Source organism: Panthera onca, chromosome A1 (genome assembly GCF_046562875.1).
Source record: "Panthera onca isolate mPanOnc1 chromosome A1, mPanOnc1 haplotype 2, whole genome shotgun sequence".
Lineage (NCBI taxonomy): Eukaryota > Metazoa > Chordata > Mammalia > Carnivora > Felidae > Panthera > Panthera onca.
The window spans coordinates 43,605,801-43,619,125 of record NC_138339.1 but is presented as its reverse complement, the minus strand read 5'-3'; the positions used below and the strand labels follow the sequence as shown (position 1 = coordinate 43,619,125).

General features: G+C 53.3%; 1 protein-coding gene across 2 annotated transcripts in view; it reads left to right on the top strand.

Moving 5' to 3' along the window:
* The window catches only part of ANXA6 (annexin A6), a 51,678-nt gene that overhangs the window by 7,092 nt on the left and 31,261 nt on the right, over positions 1-13,325 (top strand). For both annotated transcript variants that reach the window (XM_078445979.2, XM_078445977.2), the window contains exons 2-7: positions 3,365-3,408; positions 8,557-8,647; positions 9,349-9,443; positions 9,991-10,104; positions 11,161-11,251; positions 12,187-12,266. In XM_078445979.2, coding sequence (XP_078302105.2) covers positions 3,391-3,408; positions 8,557-8,647; positions 9,349-9,443; positions 9,991-10,104; positions 11,161-11,251; positions 12,187-12,266 — 489 coding nt within the window. In that variant the 5' untranslated portion in view covers positions 3,365-3,390. The remainder of the gene's footprint in view (positions 1-3,364; positions 3,409-8,556; positions 8,648-9,348; positions 9,444-9,990; positions 10,105-11,160; positions 11,252-12,186; positions 12,267-13,325) is intronic.

Here is a 13,325-nt window from a genome sequence, read left to right as displayed (position 1 = left end):
CCACCCTTGAATGGATTTCTGGAATGATCAGTCATCATGAGCCCTGTTGCATATCCAGGTCAGAAGAGGTTCAGGGTTCCTGGGAGGAGAGAGGCACAGGTCTAGAATGGCCATACCTGCCAGTCTTGTGAAGCTATTTCAACCAGGATGATAAGACTAGCATATTGGGTAGGGGGGAGGCTTAGGGATAGAGAAGAATCCTGTGACCTGGGAGAGAAGCCCCTGAGACTAATATTCTAGATTTTGCTATGAAAATTCATGGTTGAAATCTATAAAAGCCTCTCTCAGCCACTCTGGATTTTCCCAAAGAGAGAGTGATATTATCCCCATTTTACAGATGAAGAAACTGAGGTCCAGAACGGGAACCTGGCTTGTCTGAGGTTACAGACAGATTGAGAATCAGACCTAGGTCTTTTTCTTGGGCCTCTCCTAATATCCCATTGCAGCCAGGGCCCACAGTGGTGTAAGGGCTTATGACCTGGGGCTTGGAGGCACAGATATTGGCCATTGTCTGGGCCTTGGCAAGTTACTTACCCTCCCTGAAATGCCTTTACCTCATCTAGAAAATGAGGGGCCTGAAGTAGTGGATGGTTAAGAGCCCTCTGGGATTCTGAAATATTGTATATAACACATTCATTCAACCAATTTGAGAGGTACAGTCTGGGTTGCTCTGGGAGGGGTCAGAGACCCTTGTAAAGCCAAGATAGATGGTGCCTCTGATTAGCACCAGGGCTTCCCTAAGCCCACAGAGGAGGGGCTGTTGGAGATTCAAACCCCTCCCCACCCCACAAATGGCCGTCTCAACCTCTAGTTCTGGAATAAGTTTGCTTTTTGTGTAGACACAAGACGAGCACTCACATGAAGCACACACAGACTGCTCTCTGAGCTGAGGACATTTTCCCAAAGACTTGGAGGCCCTTCCTCTAAGCCGTCTCTCCTTGGAAAGGGCTCTCGTCCAGATGGGCCTGGGCTACAGCCAGCAGCTGAAGTTTCCAGCAACAAGGCCAAAGGAAAATGCTTCCAGACTGGAGGTGCAGGTGACAGGCCTTAGCGCTGCCTGCCTCAGCGGACTTCCCAGGCCTCTTTCTGTCCATTTCGATGCTGGCCTTGGGGATCCCTCACCCCCTGCCCACACCATGCCCCAGGCCTGGGAAACCCCTGAGCTGGCTCCCCCGCCAGGCCCTGGGGTAGACTTGGGCCCTCCTCCCCTGGGGGGGGGGGGGGGGGGAGTTTCCATTTCCTGGTGAGAGTTGCATGTTTGTACAGAGGGGCCCCTGGTTGTCAGGGAAACAGCAGGGTTTCCTCAAGCTCTGCTGGGGTTGCAGACAGATCTCTGTCCTCTGCTGTTCACTCCCAGCCCCTCCTCCTGTCTGTCTGCTGACTGCAGTGTGGGGGACTCATGATCAGGCACTGGGGACACAGGCAAACACGACAAAGCCCCGTCAGAACTTCCCACCAGTGCAGTGAGTACCTGGCCTCCTGTGCTCTGCCCTTGACTTCAATTAAAATGTCTCCTCCTCCAACAGTCCTGCAAGGGAGCAAAGGGAAAGCCCCAGTTTTGTACTTGAGATGACATTGAACTCAGAGATGAGCAATATGCTGAAGGGCACGTAGCTAATAAGTGACAATCCAGTTCTGTCCACCTGACTCCAAAACCTGTGTTCTCTCTACCGTGTCACACTGTCTCTAGTGCCCCAAGATGAGAGCAGGATTATGGACTGAGGTCAAGGGCTGACTTCCCCTAAGTGTTTTTTTTTTTTTTTTTGGGGGGGGGGGGGTTTCTTTTCTTTTGGTGGTGGTGGGCTACATGGAGAACGGGAAAGCACTGAGCTAAAATGCCACCCTGGTTTCCGCTCTTCTAGTTCTGCTCCTTGTAGGAGCTGATCGAGGTTCTTATTCTTACTTTTAAAAAGTAACACACAGGGGCGCCTGGGTAGCTCAGTCGGTTGAGCATCTGACTTCAGCTCGGGTCATGATCTCCTGGTTCAGGAATTCGAGCCCCGCGTCGGGCTCTGTGCTGACAGCTCAGAGCCTGGAGCCTGCTTCGGATTCTTTGACTCCCTCTCTCTCTCTGCCCCTCCCCTGCTCACCCTCTGTCTCTTTCTCAAAAATAAATAACTATAAAAAAATCTTCAAAAGTAATACACAGACATCGTTTAAAAAGACCCAGTCGTACGGTCCTGACTGAAACGGAATGTACCGGCCCTTCCTTCTCTTCTTGTCCCCGGAAAATTGCTTCACTTCCATCCCTGCCTTCCTGTTGAGAGTGCCCATTAGCCTGCCCCGCCCCTGTTCTTCCCATTTCCAAACCAGTTACAGCCCCTTTTTCATTTCTTTTTTAGGTAAGACATTTTTGTTCCTTATTTCTTCACTCTAGACGCTGTCTCCTACACCCCCTTTGATCAGATCATGTGTCCCATTTGTCCTATCAGCGAAAAGTCCTCAGTGCTGGTCCCCTGCCTCCACTCCCTGCTGCCACATTAGCCACAGTGGGTCCATTGACCACACTGCCCCCAGGGATCGGCATGGTTCTTGCGATCCTCTGATCACTCAGCCTAGGCTTGTACCCCGTGTCACTCTCTCCTGACCAAGTATTATCTTTTCTTCTTACTTTTTGCCATATGCATGTTATTCTTCCCCATTATGGAGTAAGCCACAGAAAAGCAGGGCTTTAAAAATCTCTTTTACGGATTGCTGTGTCATCAGTGCCTAGAGCAGTGCCTAATCAGAGTAGACGCTAAAGAAATGCTCACTGACTTCCACAGGAACGACAGCCCTTCAGATATTTGCAACAGGTGGCCCAGAGCCCTTTGAGCACTCTCATCTGTAGAACGTTAAGCCCTGGCCTCTGGAACCATTCTTGGTGACTTAGACATAGAACATGCGTGGTGCAGATAGCACGGACTCTGGAGTCTGGACTTTGTTGCATTCATCTTTAAGCTGTGTGACTTTGGGTAAATGGTGCAACCTCCCTGACTCCCCTATCCTCCACTTCTTCCCCTGTGGAAAGGGAGAATCTGGTGCTGGGAAGGATCGCTGTGAGGGTTAAGTGGGATACCTAGGCAGGTGCCCTGCACCGCCTGGGGGAGTCGTGCGGGTCGGTGGTCGCTCCCTGTCTCCTTCTGGGTTCCAAGTCTCTTTCCCATCCTGGTGTGAGTATCTGGACACAGGCTAGTCTTTTCATTGTCTTCTGAAAAAGGCATCTGGCCCTGAAGCAGGCCGGGGGGTAATTTAACCAAAAGGGCTGGAGGCAGCTGGAAAACAGTAGGGGGAGCCTGCCTTCCCTTGGGAGGAAAGATGGGTGAGGAAATTGGGGGAAAGAATGGAGGGGACCAGATCTCACGGGTCTCTTTCTTCTCCACAGCGTTATCTGCTGCAAAACCTGATACCATGGCCAAACCAGCACAGGTAAGGAGCCTTTCCCCTCCTGAAGCCTGTGCTCTGCCTTTCCTGGGCTTCTAGAGTCACGAGGCCCACTCTGCAGATCCCTGGTACCTTCATCTAGAAAGGAGCAGGGGAGGTTCTCAGGCTTTGCTTGCTCCTGTTACAGATCACATCCTTTTTAGTTGCAAGTGACCAATGACAGCATATAACATCCTAATCAGATGTATATTGGCTTATATGACTGAAAAGCCCAGGGCTTCAGGTTGGGCTGGTTCCAGGGACCCAAATGATATTGTCAGGATTCTGCCTCTGTGAACTAGAGTTCCTCTGCATGGCGTCATTCTTGGGCGGCTCTTCCCTGATTTGGTGCTCTAGATACCAGCTGTCCTAGGCTTCCATTCTGCTTCCTGGGCAGCCTGGAGGAAACAGCCTAATTTATTCCCAGGGATTCCAGGAAAAGTCCTAGGTTTGGCTCTCATTGGCTGGGGCAATGGTAACTTGGATTCAGAGGGTAGAGTTGGTCCTACCTGAACTACATGGCTTAAGTGGTTCCCCAGGGAGATGGCTACTGGGTAGGCAAAAGCATTAGAGGGTTCTCTCTGCTCTGGAGATGGAAGTGTCCCTTGTCAATGTGCACCTGGGATATCCTGGCTTGGGAGACCCCAGTCTCTCATGCTGCATGACCACTTTGCTGGGCAGTAGAAGCTAAGGCGTGGTGGAGCTTTTACTCCTGGGTGTGGCCAGGATTAGGTTCCGTCCTTGGGCAGAGCTACGTGTCATTCTGTGCCACAGTTCACCTGAGAGTGACCCTTGTTGGCTAGCCTCAGAGAAGGAGATAGGGCCACTGCAATGATGATGACCAGGAAGGGAGAATAAAACCAAGGGGGCACCTGGGGCACCTGGGGGGCTCAGTAGGTTAAGCACCTGACTCTTGATTTTGGCTCAGGTCATGATCTCACAGTTTGTGAGTTCGAGCCCTGTGTCCGGCTCTGCACTGACAGTGCGGAGCCTGCTTGGGATGCTCTCTCTCCCTCTCTCTCTCTGCCCCTGCCCCACTCAAACACACACATGGGCGCTCTCTCTCAAAATAAATAAATGAAAACATTTAAAAAACACCCACAGGGGACACCTGACTTGGCCCCTTTTGCTCCTCACTTCAATCACAGAGCTGCTGGCCATAGACCTAATACAGGAGCTGTGTGATCTTGGGGGAGTTCTGACTCTCCCTGGGCCTCCCAACGAACAAGGGCCTTAAGGGTACCTATTCTTAAGGATATCTTCACCATTTTTGAAGAGCACAGTGTATCATGTGATACAGGATCCATACTCAAAAAAGTCCTAGCTGTGACCTCCCTATCAGCCTCTGAGGAGTGCACTTGCACAAGTGGTCTCTCTGACCAGGAAGAGAAAGTGTTAGTGGTTATGGGCAGAGGTCCAAGGCATAGCTTGCTGTTCCCCATTTCCCATATGTAGTCATGCCGGAGCTGTTTCTTGGGAGGCATTCAAACTGCAGGGTTCTGCATGACCCAAGTGGACAGCGCAGATCCTGGGAGGTCAGAGGGGCCAGGACCTAGGGCACGGAACTTTGGAATCCTGTTCCAGTGCTGCCAGGCCACGCTTCTGCCTGGCTGACCTGTGGTTTCTTGTTGCCATGGACCAGGGGGCAGTAGACAGTCTGCAAGCAAGAGTCAATGGGTGGCAGAGGCTTAGAGGTCCCTCATCCCGTGAGATGAGCTGTTATCCCCCATTCATGGCACTCATGCTCTAGTGGAGGCATAAAGGAGCTCTGTGGGCACGTAGGTTGGGGAAACTCGGAAAGGTGCCTGGAGAGCGCTACTGGGTAGGAGCAAGGGGGCTGATGTGCTCCAGAGGGAGGGGACAGTGGAACAGAAGGCCAGAGAGAAGTTGATGTAGGGTGTGCAGAGCAGCAAAAGTAATTTGGCACGCTTGGGGTGCAAGGGTTTGGGGAGGGAGAAGGTTGCCGAAGACAGTACCAGAAGGTCTGAGAAACCCTGCGCCCACGTGCACAGAACCAGCCGCTCACTCTTATCTGGTCCAGATCACCCCCAGTGTTAATTGTGCTATTCTCCCAGTGTTTCCTTCTAGAAGTGGTAAACTTGAGGCCCAAAGATGTGAAGAAATAGCGTGGTGTCAGAAAGGCCCCGGATGCATGGCTCTGTGGCATCCATTTCACAAGGATGTTCTGGGTTTGAACTCGATGATGGGGGGATGAGAACACTGAGGGCGGGGCAAAAGGGGCAGGTGCCGGTACCTGGAACTCTAGCAGCTGCAGAGATGAGGCCTGGGTCAGGTCTGGTCAAGGCTGCTCTGAGGTGGAGTCCTGGCCGGGCAGCCATCTCTCCAGGTGACATCAGCTCTGCTCCCGAGAGGCCTCAGGCTCCTACTCTAGCAGCAGTTGGGGTGGGTCCCGAGACCTCAGAGCCCCAGGGTCCAGGCTGCTCACCAGCTGGCATCAGGACCTGCTGAATATTTCAGGGTGGAAAGTCCCTTCTCTGTTCTCCCCTCCCCTTGGCCATGGGTGCTGGAGGCCAGGAACCTGTCTGCACGAGGAGTGACAGGCCATCTGGGTGAGGTGGAGAAGAGGGGACAGGTACACAGATGGCACCTAGAGATGCAGAATTCTTCAGGTTGGCGTGAGGATGACCAATGGTGGGAAACCAGGCCTGGGTGATTTGAAGGACTGTCTCCTGCTTCTAAATGGGACCAGTGCTAGGGCCCCCCATCATGTCCCCCTCTTCTAGTGGCTGTGATCCTGAGGGACCCTCCTGGGATAACTAAACTGGCCACTGTCCCCTGGAAGAGTTTATTTCCTTGTGCAAAGACATACATGGGAAATTGGCCTTGCTCCTCACCAAGCCTGTCTTGAAGGGAACATTTTGATCGAGCTTCCTGTCCGTCATTAGATGTCCCTTCCCCCAAGACATCCCTTCCCCCATGATGGCAGTGCCTCATCTTTCGTTTGCAGCCCTGTCCTCAACACCGCACAGGGTAGAGGTGCAGGAACAGCAACAGGGGAGAGGGTCCTCGGCTTGCTGCCGCGACCCGTGCCCTGCCACCTTCTCCTCTTCTTCTTCCTGGCACCTTGGAGTCCCATGGTCTTGGCGACTTTGGGTGTCTGCACTGAGCGCTGAAGAACCTGGGCCGCCTCCCTGAATGTTCTTGCTTGCCCTTGTGCCTGGGACTTTTCCATGCTGTTTCCGGTGCCAAGCCTTCCCCCTCTCTGCTTTTCCCGTCCCCCGCCCCCAATCCTTGGGGCCGCTCTGTCACTCCTCCTTTAGGGCTCATTTTAGAACTCGCCTCCAGGAAGTCTTCTTGGATTTGCTCAGAATATATTCACAGTCATTCATCCATCCTCATGCCTATCCATCCAGGAAACAGATATTCAGTGAGTACTTAGTTGTGCCAGGCTCTGTGCTAGGTGCTGGGAATGCTCAGTGAGCAAAACACACACTGCTAGGGCTTTCTCAAGGGACTGTGTCTTTTCTGGTCCCAGGATTTGGCGTGTGTTACTAACTCTCCTTCTCTGCCCAGGGGTGTGATCAGGTTGCAGGGGATTCACGGGTGGCAGGAAGAAGGCCGTGTCCCTTTTCTGGTCACCGGCCCCGTCAGAACTTTAAATAGCAACCCTGCGCCCACGCATGCATACCTCAGAGGGGCAGCATCTGCAAACAAACCAAGGGGGCGTCCACACAGCTGGCCAGGTCCTTCAGTGTGAGCCCTGGGGGTGCAGGAGGCTGTCAGAGGCTCATTTTTGCCTTTGCTTCTTACTCCTTTTTTTTTTTTTTTAATTAAAAGTTTTTTAACATTTATTTATTTTTGAGAGTGGGGGAGGGGCAGAGAGAGTATCTGAAGCAGGCTCAGCGCTGTGATCATGGAGCCCGAGGCAGGGCTCAAACCCATGAACCCTGAGATCATGACCTGAGCCAAAATTAAGTCAGTCTCTTCACCAGCTGAGCCACCCAGGCGCCCCTGCTTCTTATTCCATTAAGGCATGGTGTTTGTGCACCCTTAACCCTTGCACAAAGCCTTTCCTGATTCCCTCCCTTAGCTGGAACCGGCCTCCACTGTCTTCCCAAATTACTGTGCCTCTGTCCTAGGGTATTTATTACGAGCTCTGTGCTGATTTGTGTGCATGTCTCTCTTCTGGGTCCGAAGCTCATGAAAGACAGGGTCAGGTGTTCTTTCTCCCCGAATCTTCAGCCCTTAACGTTGGCCCCGGCCCAGGCTTAAGTGCCCTGTCACCATGCCGTGTGCTCAGTGCCTTGGGCTGTGGCATCCCCAGCTCTCCCAGTTCTCGGCCACTCTCCTGGCCCCATACTTCTCTGGGGCCATGTAGCTGACCCACATCTGACTTCTCTGGGGCCATGTAGCTGACCCACATCTGACTTCTCTGTGAACCAGCCCATTGTGCATTCAAGTTCGATGTCTAAGATCCTCTGGCTCTGCCTCTCCTCCCTTTCACCCCAAGGACCCAGCCAGCTTGTCCTCAGATGCCAGTTGCCAGCTCAGCTTACTGGGCCCAGAAGGGCGGCACCTTGTCTTGGCATCAATTCTGAGGGTGGCTCTGGGCTTCCCTTGGGCCACGACCTCCCCCCTCAGAAGCTGGCAGCCGCAAGGTTTCTAGAACTGGAGAGCAGAGGGGAACAGACCAGAGATCTGGGGTCTGTGGGATCCCCGGCAAGAGGCTTTCCTTCTTTGGGCTTGGTTTGTTTTCGTGATAACAGATCATCTTAAATGCTCCCACGAGTTGGAAACACATGAGTGAAGGCAAAAGGGCCTTATAAACTGTAAAGTGCCGTAAAAATAGGCAGAGCTCTCGTTACTCTTGTAGGGATCATCTCTACCCCTTGCACTCAGCCTGGCTTTTCTCCCTCCTGGGTTCTGGGAAGGTTATGCAGTACTGTGGGCTCAACGGAGCCACCCTCCCATGGGGAAATGGCACTGTCCTTGGGGACAGGCTGTGGCAGGAGGTGTAGGGAGAGTCGTCCCTACCCTTGCCCAGGATTTCTGTGGCCAGCGCTTAATTTCAGAGGAAGGGAACTCAGCCTAGACTCTGACTGTGCCCGGGCTTGAGAGTGTGACCTGAGGTTGGGGCTGGGAACTCAAGGTCAGCAGTTTATGTTCCTTTCTCTCTCCTTTCTGTCTCCACAGGGCACCAAGTACCGGGGCTCCATTCATGACTTCCCAGACTTTGACCCCAGCCGGGATGCCGAGGCTCTCTACACGGCCATGAAGGGCTTTGGTGGGTGCTCAGCTACCAGCAGGGGAGCCCTAGGAAGGGGAGCTTGGGGACGTTCCCACATGTGGGCACAGCCCACGCCCCTGCTGGGGGCAAGGGGGCCAGTGAAATGTTGAGATGTGCTCACTGATTCTTTTGTCTCCTCTTTGTGTTATTCTTCATAATTTTATAATGAACTATTCCAGACCAACCAAAAGGTCTAAATAATAGAAGCTTCACCCACCAGCCTGCCACCCACCTTGAGGAATTGCATTTGCTTCCTCGTAGAGTTGAAACCTCCTTGATAGGTCCACTCCTGAAGCATCACTCCTGCCTTTCCTCTTGGGGGTAACCACTACCCTGAACTTGGTGCTGGTTATTCTCTTTTATTTTTCTCGTTGTTGAAGGAACCCTGTCTTGTGTGTTAGGATACCTGGGTTTTTCTAAGCCAGGTCTCACTGTAAAAGCTTGGATGAGACCTTGTTCCTCTCTGGACCTCAGTTTCATTATGGGTCTGATGAGGGGGCTGGATCACAGGTCCTCCGAGCTCAGAGACTGTGGGTGCTGTGATCCTTCTCAGTAGGGGCTTGACGGGTCCCCATAGATCCTCCCCCACCCATACCACTGCCTCATGAAGGCTGGTCCTGAAGACTGCAGGGAGTAGCCCTGGTGGGCTTCCTGGAGGCAGGTTGGGGTAGGGTAACAGGTGCCCTTCTGTCTTCCAGGAAGTGACAAGGAGGCCATATTGGAGCTAATTACTTCTCGGAGCAACAGGCAGAGGCAAGAGATCTGCCAGAGCTACAAGTCCCTCTATGGCAAGGTAACCATGGCAACTGGAGGGCAGGTGGGGTGGGGCTGGGGAGCTGACTTCATTTGCCTGTGTGTTCATTCAGGGTCTTTCCTCTTTTATTCCAGCTCAGCCTCTGTGCTGACCGTTCTGCCTTCCTTTCTCTTCAGCCACAGATACATCTCCAACACTTGCTACATGCTTAGGCACTGTGCTCGGTGTTAGGGCTACACAGGGGAAGGAGACCTGTGAGGTGTCAGCCCTGTGGACTCACAGATAGTGGGAGACACACCCAGTAAACAAGTAAACAGACAATGCTGGGGAAGAGACACGGTGCCATGGACTTGAATCCTGCACCGCCATTTGCTAGCTGCATGATTTGGGGCAAGTTACCCGACGTCTCTAAGCCCGTGTCTTAGGGTTGATGATAGCACACGCCTCCAAAAGTGACAATTCCATGCGCTTATGCAGCCTGGTGCCTTACAGCGTAGGTGCTCATTAAGTGTGATTCTTATCATAAGTGCTCCTCCCCTTCCTCCTCCGTCTCGTCCTCCCTCCCTTCCCCTGACCCTCAACGCAGGACCTCATTGCTGACTTGAAGTATGAGCTGACGGGGAAGTTTGAACGACTGATTGTGGGTCTCATGAGGCCACTTGCCTATTGCGATGCCAAAGAAATTAAAGATGCCGTCTCGGTAAGAAGCGTGGGTCTGTGTATGTGTGTTGCAGGCGGGGGTGTGATTAGTGGGAAGATTCCGGTCCCTGCAGCACGTACTCCATGAGCCCTGTACCCGCCAGCAGGGTGCCCTGCTGCAGGAGACAGCTTGCTCAAACCCCATCCCAGAGGGGCGCCACAGTCTCCTCCAGATGGACAGAGTGGGACAGATGTCGGTGGGAGGCAGACCTCGTCAGGCGGGCCCTTGGCCCGGGCCCCAACCCAGCAGCTGTAAGCTGTAAGCCCCGAAGAAGCAGGATACAGGGACCTGAAGACAAATTATGCTCAATACCCAAAGGCCAGGAGAATACTAAAGGAGGTCAGGAGGGCAGGCCCAGGGTGACTTGAGGGGACACCACAGAAAATGGGAGATCAAGGTGTGCCCAGAAGCCTGGGGAGGATTTGGTTGATTGGAGTGAGAAGGTCCTTCCGGGCCGGGTAAGAAACGTCAGGAGCGGTGGCGGAGGTGTGTTCAGGATGGGAGGGGCAGCTCGGTCTGGTCGAAGGAGCGGGTAGCCCCCCAGCAAGCAGGGAAGGATCAAAGCCCTTAAGTGTACCTGGCACTTTACAGTGTGTAAAGCGCTGTCATCTTTGCCTCGGATGAGCTATCCAGCATGAACGCACTTCATATGTTGGTAAGTTCAGGATGTGAGAGATGGCCTTCGATGTCCTGAGGAGTTTGGCAGAGCACCTGGCGTCTTTTCCATTTTACAGATGGGAAAACCGAGGCCCAGAAAGACAGTTTCTTAATGAGAGGTCACAAAGCAAGCTGCTGGCAGAGGCAGGACTAGAATCTATGTCTTTTGATGCTCAGGGCAGCAAGCGGCTCCAGTCTGGTGACCAAGAGCTATGGTAGGACCACCCTGACATTCCCTGCTGGGAACGTCATAGCTCTGGCCACTCCAGGAACCCAGCCCATGGCTGGTGGTGGCCTCCCATCCCAGCCCTGGCGCCTGTGTCCCTTCTCTTCTCCCAAGGCATCGGCACTGACGAGAAGTGCCCAGCCCCGACGCCTGTGTCCCTTCTCTTCTCCCAGGGCATCGGCACTGACGAGAAGTGCCTCATTGAGATCTTGGCTTCTCGGACCAATGAGCAGATCCACCAGCTGGTGGCAGCATACAAAGATGGTGAGATGGGCCGAAGGGGCCGTTCAGCACTTTCAGATAGGCAGTGAGGGTAACTGCAAGGGTGGGGCCCTAGGACTCTCCATCCACCTGCTTTCCTCCTTCCCTCTGATCTGTCCATCATCTCACCCACTCATAAATAGCTGCCCTGTGCAGCACTGTTCTAGGTTCTCAGGATATGGTGGGAGGGCAAAACCCATGTCATCCTTGCCCCCTAGAACTTGCAGACTAACAAGGTGACAAGGGATACAGACGAGACGCAGGTAAACACGGTGATGACACATTGTGGTTAAGTGGTATGAAGGAAACAAACGAGGTAACAAGAATCACACTTTAATTGGGGAGGACCTGCTCCAGGCAAGTGGTCAGGGAAAGCGTGTCTTGGGAGGAAATGAGAAAGAAGGAACCTGTTGTGGAAGGAGTGGGGAGAAGATCCTGCAGGCAAAGGGAACAGCAAGTCCAAAGGCCCTGGGGCAGAATTAATTCTGGTAGTCGGTGTGAGGCCAGAAGGGTCGAGAGCAGGACAGGGTCACATGGGGCCTTACAGGCCAAGAGGAGGCAGTGTTTTATTCCAAGATTGGTGGGAAGCAGGGGAGCTCATGATCAGAGAGGGCTTCAAGAGTCACCCTGGTTGCTGTGGATTGGAGGGCGATGGGAGCAGAAGCAGGAGGGAACAGTTAGAAGGCCGTAGCCACCGTCCAGGTGAGCAGCCATGGTACCCTGGGTAGATGGCACAGGTGGGGATAAGGGAAGTGGGCAGATTCCATCTCAGTGTGTCAGGGTCAGTACAAAGCACTGTGAAAGATACATCCTGGGTCTTTCCACGGCCATCATGGAGACTGGGTTTTGGGATTTGTAACAAATATCTGATCATGTTGGATAATGGATCCCTGAGGTCTCATGGGGATGGGACTAGAACTTGTGTTCCTTCCCTGCAGCCTACGAGCGAGACCTGGAGGCTGACATCATTGGCGACACCTCTGGCCACTTCCAGAAGATGCTCGTGGTCCTGCTCCAGGTTGGTCTACGTTGGGGCCCTCCCTGGAGCTCTCTACCAGAGTGCGGGCAGAGGGCTGTGGGCACCTTCTGCCTGTTGCCCCAGACAGGGTGGTCTGTGAGGGGCTCCTCGGTGGCTCCTCAGGTATAAAGTCCTCGTAAGCTGTGGCCGCTCCCTCCCCCAGCTTCCCTTTTATCCTCAAATTTGAGATGGGTTCTCTCTGGCTCATGTGGGTATAGAATCTGAGCATCCAGGGGACTGCTCTGTTGTCCTCGGTTTGAGGAAGCGAGAAGACGACCCGCATTTCTCTGTCTCACATCCCTTCTCTTTTGTGCCCAGGAATATTCTCTCCTATGGCCTTCCTCTCCCCACCCTCTCTCTCGCCCCTCCCACTCCCCTCCAGGCCTCTCTCCTGCCATTGTTTTCCCAGCCGTGTTTGACACGGCTGGCACGTCCCTGTGTCGCCAGCAGAGATGTGGCATTTCTGGGGCTGCCTGCATTGCATCTCCCACAGCCAACCCCCGCCACCCCTGCCTCCCACCCATGAGTACTTAAAAAGGGACCATGAAGGGGCACCTGGGTGGTCCAGTCGGTTAAGCGTCCAACTTCGGCTCAAGTCATGATCTCACAGTCTGTGAGTTTGAGCCCCGCGTCAGGCTCCGGGCTGATGGCTCAGAGCCTGGAGCCTGCTTCCGATTCTGTGTCTCCCTCTCTCTCTGCCCCTCCCCCGTTCATGCTCTGTCTCTCTCTGTCCCAAAAATAAATAAAAAACGTTGGGAAAAAATTAAAAAAAAAAAAAAAAAAAAGGGACCATGAAGAGGCTGCAGACGGTGTCCACTGCCCACTTCAATCTGCCAAGTTTTTTTTTCTTTCTGTTGGTTTTCCCATACAATGTGTTTAAAAAAATTTTTTTAAATGTTTATTCATTTTGAGAGAGAGAGAGTGGGGAGGGGCAGAGAGAGAGGGAGACACAGAATCCAAAGCGGGCTGCAGGCTCTCAGCTGTCAGCACAGAGCCCGACGCGGGGCTCAAACTCACGGACCGCGAGATCGTGACCTGAGCTGAAGTCGGACACTCAAC